At 42.4% G+C, this 10,198-nt stretch overlaps 1 protein-coding gene across 3 annotated transcripts in view; it reads left to right on the forward strand.

Moving 5' to 3' along the window:
- Positions 1 to 8,734, forward strand: part of LOC106577622 (inactive ubiquitin carboxyl-terminal hydrolase 53) — a 61,603-nt gene extending 52,869 nt beyond the window's left edge. For all 3 annotated transcript variants that reach the window (XM_014155839.2, XM_014155840.2, XM_014155841.2), the window contains exons 15-17: positions 3,690 to 3,759; positions 3,985 to 4,766; positions 5,011 to 8,734. In XM_014155839.2, coding sequence (XP_014011314.2) covers positions 3,690 to 3,759; positions 3,985 to 4,766; positions 5,011 to 5,087 — 929 coding nt within the window. In that variant the 3' untranslated portion in view covers positions 5,088 to 8,734. The remainder of the gene's footprint in view (positions 1 to 3,689; positions 3,760 to 3,984; positions 4,767 to 5,010) is intronic.
- The last annotated feature ends 1,464 nt before the right edge of the window (positions 8,735 to 10,198 follow it).

A 10,198-nucleotide genomic window follows, 5' to 3' on the forward strand; every position in this document is an offset into this window, starting at 1 on the left:
TTCAAACAATTATCCAGTCATGTAAGCTACCAAATCTCTCAATTTTTAATACTCACATTTTAATGAAGATAGTAAATAGATTAAATTCATGGAAATGATTAACATAAAGCAGTTTCCGAGAAGGATTTCTTTCTCAGTCCTGTGTTGTGTTACTGTACTTTGGTCTATTCCGCATCCAAAATAACACCCTGTTCCCTATACAGTGCACTACTTTTGACCAGAGCTCTATATGGGGCCCGTTCAAAAGTAGTGGAATATTTAGGGAATAGGGTGGCATTTGGGACGAAACCTATGACTCAGCGAGTTGGGAGCTGGGTTGTAATGCTCCCATGCTCCCAGGCTTAGAAAGCCCATTGACACCACTTAACAAGCCTGTGACTGATGTGTTAAACTTCGTGTTAATGCCCTGGGATAGAGTCCAAATTTATATTGCACCTTTCGGCTTGACTGGGGTCCTATCAGCACTCCCATAAGCCATACCAAGTGGGTGGATTATGTTGAGTGATGAGACGATTTTATTTTAAAAATATTTTCAATATTCAACAATATGAACAGGCATTGGGGTTAATAACAATTGCAATTATTGTATTTATGAAATTCGTAATGACTTTAAAATGAATAATTGGTTAAATTGTCAGCATTTTAACAAACTGTTTGTCTAAGTAAATGTGGAGTTAACACCCCAGAGAACTGATCGATTAATGTACAGACTGATCGATTAATTTAAAAGTGTGAATTTGAGCAACGTGAAAGGTAATTCGCTTGTGAGATCTGATATCTTTGGATCCCTGCCATCCACACCAGCTTGAGTTACATCCCTCTGATCAGTGTCTTATCCAGTTTCAAGCTGGAAAAGAAACTATCTTTAGATGTCAATAAATACTCTCGACAGCTTTTGGGTCCTCTGATTACTCAGATGTACCATCAGATCGAATTTAAACTTGTCAAAAGCTCTACATTTTTTGCCATGGTTCTCTCTTTCTCCTCCCATAATTGATTTGCACGAAACTGAATAGGTAGTGTGAATGCAAGTATGATTGATGTCAATGAATTTGAAGGACTGCAGATCAGCAGAAAACCCTGCGCTCTACAAATCTTGACTCGGCAATCTTGAAATTGAAACGTCTGAAGTTGTTTCATTTAGTTGCTTCAACACAGCTATTTAAGATGTTCAAAAAGCTCTTAAATTCTGGTTTTAAAATGTTTCATAACTGGGAGAGGTTGGAGTTTGTGACACCACGTGAGATATTTGGTAAGTAACCTGAAGCTCCTATATAGATGCTGAGCTATGATCATAGCGTTTTGAAAGAATGTGATTAGTAAAATGTTGATTTGATTGACAGCTGTCCTTTCGACTGCTCAGGATAGTCCCATTCACTGAAATGGGATCAGTGGCATCAGTGATTTTCGTCCACAGAAACAGTATCTTCGTATAAAAATCACCACTGGAACACTAAATATTATGTACACAAACACCAGAGGCCATATTCTATCAAAGACAGCAAAGCCGGGTGTACACTACATGGTTTTGGCCCCGATTTGGCTGTCCCAAACAGGTTTTTAAGATCGGAGACAATGTCGTTGCCTACTCTCGAGCAGGAGCGACGACTAGTACTAGTATGCGTTCACAAGCAATGTTATTCAGTTCAAAATGTTGGCTAGATATTTAAACTCTATATGGCAAGCGTGAATGTCTGACTGAAAACATTTATGAGGCTGCTTTTGAGCCACAGCTCATTCTAGCTACATTAACAATCTAATGACATCATCACATTGTTTTTGCAAGAGAGCATAGTATGGAGAATCCTCACGCCCAAGTGAAGAATCTTGGAGTGTGTGACACCCATTTGTGCCAGATCGTTTAGTGTGGGCACCACGACGTTGGCAAGACAAAAAAAACTACAGGAAAGACGGTCGTTAAATGTGAGCGGCTCAGCGACGTTAGGATTTTGAAAATAGTGTACACCTGGCATAACTGGGTTTCAAAGTGTGTGCTCTTTTGGATTCATCCAGTAAAACACATTTATTTTTACAGTGTTGAACCAAAGAAGCATATTCAAAATATGCTATCTCGTTGTGCGGAAATATGTATTTTTCTTACTGCAGAAACCGTATTAGCGGTTTTGATTCATAGGGACACAAGCTTATCCATGTTGTTTCTTATGGCAGCATGAGCAACTTAATGCCACTGTTAGCCACACAGTTTCTGAACTATACTGTTGAACTTGTTGTGCCCCTAAGTGCGAAGAGATGGAACAATGCCACATGACTTTGTTAATGCACCGTATTACAGAGGTATACATCAATTAAGTTGTTGGTCTCTAATGCCTATAGTTTTACAACTATCAGAGTGACCCCAACTCTGCCGTTAACCACTTAAGAGATTATTCAACCATTGATTTGATGGTAATCGGATTGCCGATGTCTGAACCATTTTGGGATCTGGTTAGAGGCATTTCTCTAACCGGAGAGCCGCAGCTGCCTTGCTCTTTGTTATACAACAGCTATGCTCCCCAGTCCCTCTGGTTCTCTCGGCAACAGCCGACACGAAGAGAAAGGATTTGCTACAGTAAGAAGCAATGTAAACTCCAACCCACTTTGTTTTCATATTGATATTGTTATGGTTGCTTGCCAAAATTGCAAATGAATAGCATCAAATTGAGAATCGCGACACGGACTTAGAGACATAAAAGCACGCAGCGTTGAGAGAGAGAGAAAAAAGTCAGATCCGAGCGTAATAAATGCATGCCAGCTGAAGGGTTTTAGCCAGCAATGCTCCTGCGGAGAGCACAAAAAAAAGGAAAAGGTGAGAGGGTGAAAGCCGAGAATGCTTACACATCACAAGACAGCCTAAGCCTTATAAAATGATGCACATTTTCAACCATAAACTTTTAGCCACACTTCCTGTGAGAGCCCAAGGGCCTTAAGAGGTTATATTGACACACGTCTCTTTGCAATGACATGAAAGGTAAACATGACATGGCCCGACTTTCTTGCCCTAGTTTGTTTTAATCGTGGTCATGCCCTTCTCTGCAACTGTCCCACTACCACTGATGGCTCCCTATTTAATCTGCTTGTCACTTGCTTTGTTGACATAGCTCACTGGGTCAGGCTCTGCCACTGTGGCCTAAATCTGCAAGGTGCAGAAAGTCCAGATGCTGGGCACCCTCTGCCTGTCACACCCCCACCCCCCTCGGTTCAGGGTACGACCCTCTCCCCCGTCCCCCTCTCCCCACTGGGTTGAATTCCTCACTTTGCATTAGCAAGGATTAGCATCATTAGCCTAAAGGCTAGCAGATTGGCCTGGGCTTTGGACTTTAGCATCCTCTGAGGGGCCTTGGCCTCGCTCATGCTGGATCAGACAGTGGTACATGGGGCCCGAAGGCACTCTACCAGACTGCCTCTCTACTTTGATGCGTCCTCCGCCAGCACCGGGCTAGGCCCACAACCAAGTTAGATAACATGTCTGTGCTAGAGACAGGCAGGAAAATACTGTGAGTCTATTCAAACATGGGATCAGAGCAGAGTAACAGAATTTTTTGGGGTTGTGTGTCAGTGAGGTTAAGGGTTAAATGTATTTTGAAAAGTCGTTTTGAGTACTTGATTCGGAATAGGGCAGTCTTGTTTGTGTAGTTGTAGCAAATTAGTAGCAATCTATAAAATCAAATGAATTTATTCTTATCTTCCAGGTGAACACCCAACAAAGTCTCCAGACCTGCAAGATGCACATCTCCTCAAATTGAGTCCAAGATTACAAAGGTAAAGCATGGTTATTTTACTACTTACAGTTGAGTGAAAGGGTTGTTTCTTTGATTATTTGATCTGTAAACTGGATATAGAGCAAAGATTCCAAAGATTGGTCTCTGCTATTCACCCATTTTGAAGTACCAGTACTGATGCTAGTGATAAAGTATGCAATCTTATTCTGGATAGACTGTTTCATTGATGTATGGTTCTTTTTTTTTTTTTTTCTCCCTGCAACAGAAGACGAGCCTTCCGATATACGCCTGGAATTCTGGAGAGGAGGGACGGTATGGATGACAAGCAGGAGGATAACGTCGATGGCAGCCCCAGCCTGGTCAGCCCCTTTCCCCCATACCTGGCCCAGACCAGCAGCTCCGAGTGGAACAGCTCCGACAACCTCACCGGGCCCTTCTCCGAACAGGAAGAGACCAAGCCACTGGTCCCCAGAGAACCCTCCCCCCAACCCTATTACCATAACCTAGCCCCGCCTCTCCCCCCAAAGGCTTACACCCACCGATCGACAGACCAGTCGTGCTTCCGCGCTCACCATCTCCAAGAGCCCTCCCGGACGAGTACCTGGAACGAGAGCAAAAATGGTCCGATCCCGTCCCTCTCCCATACCACCCTCCACCGGTGGATCGAGACACCCCCCGAGCACAAGCTCTCGTCTGATGCAAGCTCCAAGTCAGGCTCGTCGGACCAGGACCGGAACGATCTGTCGGCCAGTGAGAGTGGAGAGGAGAGGTTCCCCAGCCCAAGGCCAGGGGACGACATGGATGACCTAGACTCCCCGATCGCACGGGGGATGGTTCTCCCCATGGTCCTCCCCACCACATACTTCTCTGTGGACAACTGTATGACGGACACATACCGGGCCAAGTACCACCAGAGGTCCACCCTATACACGGACACTAAAGGTGGGGAACAGCACGCGTCGTCTGGTGAGAGCGACCTGGGAGATGGGTGGCTCCCCATCCCTGAGGCCCAACCTGCAGACCCCCCCAAGAGCCGGCCTGAATCAGGTAAATGGAGTTGTCTGTAGATAATTTGCCACAGGACGTGAAAACACTTGGAGCCCAAATTGTTTGTGGTCATACCCACTTCACCATTTGTTTATTATGACCAAAGTAAAAGTATGTTCCTGCTATAGATTTGTTTCTCATCAATAAATGTTACCAAAAGGACCAGAACTTTCATTAAAGTCTATTACAGTGGAGGATACTGTTTTCTTCGTGTGTTCTAATCTATGTCTCTGGTCTTTTGCAGGTTACTCCACCAGTAAACATACTGCAAAATGGAATCCTGTAACACCCAAAGGACTTGATGAACATGGGTTTCTATGATAGAAAGTCCTGTTGAAGGGCCTGGTACGAAAGCCACAGTTAAAACAATCATCTCCTCCTACATGTTTTGAAACCTTACGGTGATGCTTATTTGTACAGGTCTCATATCAGAAGTCAGACATGAATCTGGAATGCCAAAGAGATTGGTAACTCCCAAAGGCAGTAACAACTAGTCTGAAGAGTACTTTTCAGTTCAGCAGTAGTCACAGGAGTCTTGCACCACCCCTGCAGAACAGTCTTTCTGCAGAAAAATCTTTGTACCATTGTGATTGTGGCCACTAGATGGCAGCAGCAGTAATTGTGGATTTGCACAGTAGAAAGCCCCAAAAACTACCGAAAGAGGATCTAAACCTAGGATGGTTATTGGTCCACCTCCTCGAACTTACTTCCAAGGGCATCCACTGAGTTGAATCACAGAATGTCTCCCACGAAGCCACTTTTTCCCTTTAAGAGTATATCAAATAAAATACCCGTGACAATAACCCGTCTCTAACCCATTTACAATTTACGCAGATAATCAATGGAATACTTGTATTTCTTTCTGGAATTATGCTAATTTCAGTGTTATATACGGTTACTGTGCTACTTCTGCCTATGTAACAATGCAGGGTGAGGTAAATAAGCCTTGAGCAGGTTTTTAGTTTTAGTCTTCAGTGTTGATTCATTCTTGGAATAAGGTTTCAGTTTGTGGACACTGGGGCTGGCACAATTACCATTTAACATGTGACCAACGGTTATGGATTAAGACTGTCATGAAAATAAAATAACTGTCATAACTGTAAAAAATATATATACATTTGTAAACTAACAGATGACTGAAGACGGGACGGCTGGGCATTCGTGCAGTTGAGTCCCTTTCTGTGGTAATATGGACTCTTAACAACGTGATGAAACTTGGTTGCTCCTTGCTGAAACAAGCAAGGTGGTGCCTATGCAACGGGGGGCCACAATGCAGCAGCACACATAGAAATAGAATGAATAGACCAGGCTTGGAACCTCTAATCCTGGAAATTTGACTTGTAAACTCATGGGTACACTCAATGGCTGCCTGGTATTGTGATGCAATAATTTCAATGGTTATGTAGATTGTTCATTCAAATGTGACTCATGCAATGAAATCTATTTTTTGTAATGTCAGTTGAGTTGAATCAACAAATCACAACACATATTGATTGGTACTCTAGGTTGAAGATAATATATAATACATATATTTTTACTTCCTACTTTGCTCCTATGGGCAAAGATTGTGGATGAATGAAGATGGTTCACTCAGGCCATTTACCATATTTTTTTTTTGATCAGTTCCTGTCTACTTAAGGGGGTGGTTCTCCCGTAGACACCAATGCAATAGCATCTGGGTCTGGTCTACTTAGTTCATTGACTTCCATTTAAAACAAATGTGAAAGTGGGATTTCTCACTTCATCTTCCTTCTCTGCTATGGGTACACTCACTCCCAGTCCACCCATTATGCGATAATTGACTTGAATGGGGACACCTGTTCTATTCATTCTATTTATATGGCAGCACATGCAGTCAGTAGCAGAGAAAATGTGCATCTAAAAAATATATGGTTTTGTTTTCTGTTCTAATGTTATTGCAGAGACTGCGGTTATTTGGCTGGCCAATTGCCGTCATCGAGAATTCCATGACCGTCACAGCCCTAGTGTACACTCATCCATTGTTTTCGTAAGAGCCAGTTGGGGAAGAGAAGGTCTAAGGATTCCTAAAGATTTATAAAATTATGTATTATTTTGTATTTTTAAAATTATTATAAATTATATTTTCTATAATTTAAATGATATTCTGATTTAATCTCTTCAGTTTGTGTTGGAAAGGGAGTGTTTAACAATGAAGAGAAAAAAAATACTAAATCTGGATTTTTCTTTGGTGGTCTCAGAGGATAAATATTTTGCTAGTTAAGCCAGCCATGGTTAGGCCCTCAGAAACTAGACATCTGCCATTCAACAGTGACAGGGAAATCAACTAATTACATTTTGACTGGGTAGGACCGTTTTTACAGTATTGTTTTAATCTTCCGCTTTCTCAAAGGCCTAGACACTTCACTCCTGATAGTATGAGCAGTAGCCTAGTTTTCCCACGGTCTACCTAGCTTTTGTTGCCGTGTGCAGTGGCTGCAGCCACAAGTGTTATCGAGGACGATGTTTTTTCTGATTTGTTAACTCCCCCCCCCCTTCAAGATGAACTTTTTAACAAGAAGTTAAGTTTCACATTTTCATAGTTTGGTAAGTGTCACTTTTTTTTTTTTGCAGCTCGCGTGTTGTTCGCTATCACTTTGAAAATATGCATGTGAAACATTGTTGCATTTAAACTTTAGATCACTGGTTATTTTGTGTGCTTAACGTGATAAAATGTTTGCAATGGGAAGTAATAGTTGTACATTTTAATGGTTGTGTTTTTGGTTATGATTGGGGGCCTACTGACACCTTTTGATGTGTCACTTATCGCTAGGCTATTGCTGATAGTGATGGTGTTAGGCTACCACAGATTGTTGAAACTGTTGGTCGCATTATTCCGTGCCGGGCTGATGCGTGGCTCAGGTCTGTTTGATTAATTAATGACGTCATCAAAAAACATTGCTACTCTTGCATTAGAGCTAGTGTAAATTAAGTGTAAATGTTAACTTTTTTTGGGGGGGGGGGATGTTTTAACCCCAATAAAGTCCAATAGTCACGGTTTGTAGGAGCACTACTTTAAAATGGATCCCAAGGGTCCCCTCATGTGGCCACAGAGGCACCGGGTGTTGGGTGAATCTGTTCTAGTCCGAGGTTGAATGCGAGTAGTGATTGTTAGGAGAGATGTGTCTCAATTCATTGGCATTGGCACAGTATGTGATCTGCCTTTTTTAACTGTGTATTCACTAGGAAGCAAACGGCCAAAGTGGGGAGGGACTAACCAGACTTGTCCAATAAGAATCGCTAATTTTCATAAACATTCGCTGCTGTGTTTTATACGTTTTCTATCCCTAGTTCGGATCGCAGTACATTGTGTCTCATACTCCTTTCCAGATATAAGCTTCTTTGTCTGCTCTTTTTAATGTTGCTCCTGTCCATACTGGGTAGTATGTTAAAGGTATGTTAGGTCAAACCATGCTTCTATATATTTGTCTTCTACTCCTGGGTCAAATACATGTGTCAAATACTTTAGGTGTGCTTCATTTCATTTTCCCCATACAATGGAACCAATAGAATTTGTTCCAAAAGTCCAAACTCCAAGCTAAATCAAGCCCATCTCAAACTGGTAAGTATTTGACATATGAATTTGACTGAGGTCTGTTGGTTTAACTAATCTTAAGCCTAAACCTCAAGAATGGATTGAGTAATGGATTTTAAGAGTGTCTTAATGAGGTAGAAAAGGCCTCCTTTTCCACAGGTATTGTTCTAGCTTGACCCCCAGAGATGATCACATTGGCTAGTGATGCTGTAAAAAGTTATGTTTATTATTATTTCTGTTGTCAAATATGTTTTATATATTGCTCGGCAGACTTCACTGCACAGTGCCTTTTCTATTTTTCTATGTCGAGAGGAGTTTAAATAGTAGCCATTATTTGTACAAAACTGCTTTTATAACATTTGATTTCATTTTTATTGATTAAAAATTGTTTAATAAACCATTTTATTTAACCATAGCATTGTCTACACATTTTATTTTAAACCATGAAATTCTCACTATTTTAAGTTATTCTCATGACATCATTAATGTAAATAAAAAGAAAACTTGGTAAATGTAATCTCTGCCAAACAAAATCTTACGTAAACTATTGTATTTTATGGATATGTCTGTCCATGAGAGATTAGGGTAAATACAATTGAACACCCTATATGAAGTTATACATTGTATTGTAAGAGCAAACATGAAGCTAAGAACCTTGGCGTGACCCTGGACAACACCCTGTCGTTCTCTACTAACATCAAGGAGGTGACCCGATCCTGTAGGTTCATGCTCTACAACATTCGCAGAGTACGACCCTGCCTCACACAGGAAGCGGCGCAGGTCCTAATCCAGGCACTTGTCATCTCCCGTCTGGATTACTGCAACTCGCTGTTGGCTGGGCTCCCTGCCTGTGCCATTAAACCCCTACAACTCATCCAGAACGCCGCAGCCCGTCTGGTGTTCAACCTTCCCAAGTTCTCTCACGTCACCCCGCTCCTCCGCTCTCTCCACTGGCTTCCTGTTGAAGCTCGCATCCGCTACAAGACCATGGTGCTTGCCTACGGAGCTGCGAGGGGAACGGCACCTCCGTACCTTCAGGCTCTGATCAGGCCCTACACCCAAACAAGGGCACTGCGTTCATCCACCTCTGGCCTGCTCGCCTCCCTACCTCTGAGGAAGCACAGTTCCCGCTCAGCCCAGTCAAAACTGTTCGCTGCTCTGGCACCCCAATGGTGGAACAAGCTCCCTCACGACGCCAGGACAGCGGAGTCAATCACCACCTTCCGGAGACACCTGAAACCCCACCTCTTTAAGGAATACCTAGGATAGGATAAAGTAATCCTTCTAACCCCCCCCCCTTAAAAGATTTAGATGCACTATTGTAAAGTGGTTGTTCCACTGGATATCATAAGGTGAATCCACCAATTTGTAAGTCGCTCTGGATAAGAGCGTCTGCTAAATGACTTAAATGTAAAATGTAAATGTAAGATGAGTTGTGATATATGGAGCACAAAAGGTTTAGCCATGGAGGCTTGGAAACCTGAAGCTCTGCTGCCCTCTACTGCATGGAGGAGATTATGGTATGCCTCCGGATGTGGACAACATATATACAAAGGGTGTGTACCAATAATGTCTCCTTTCTCCAGAGGGGTATACTATGAAGAAAGTTAGATCTATTCAGGGTTTTCTAAAGCTAGCCAGCTTCAGTTAGCTTCCCATTCCAGCTCAGGCTTCATCTGTTCTACGACGGTGGATATGGCTCGTCTGCCTTCCACTAACTCCAGCAGGCTTGTAAATGCGCATGCATGTCGCACGTGGCTAGTTGAACGCCAAACTTTTCATTGAGATAATGAAGCATCAATCAATGGGCAAGTCAGTGCCATATTTTAATTTGTGCTGAAATCAAAATGAAAGAAAAGTTACCTTGCAAATTCAGCAG

The sequence above is a fragment of the Salmo salar genome, chromosome ssa18 (genome assembly GCF_905237065.1).
Source record: "Salmo salar chromosome ssa18, Ssal_v3.1, whole genome shotgun sequence".
In the NCBI taxonomy this organism is placed as follows: Eukaryota; Metazoa; Chordata; class Actinopteri; order Salmoniformes; family Salmonidae; genus Salmo; species Salmo salar.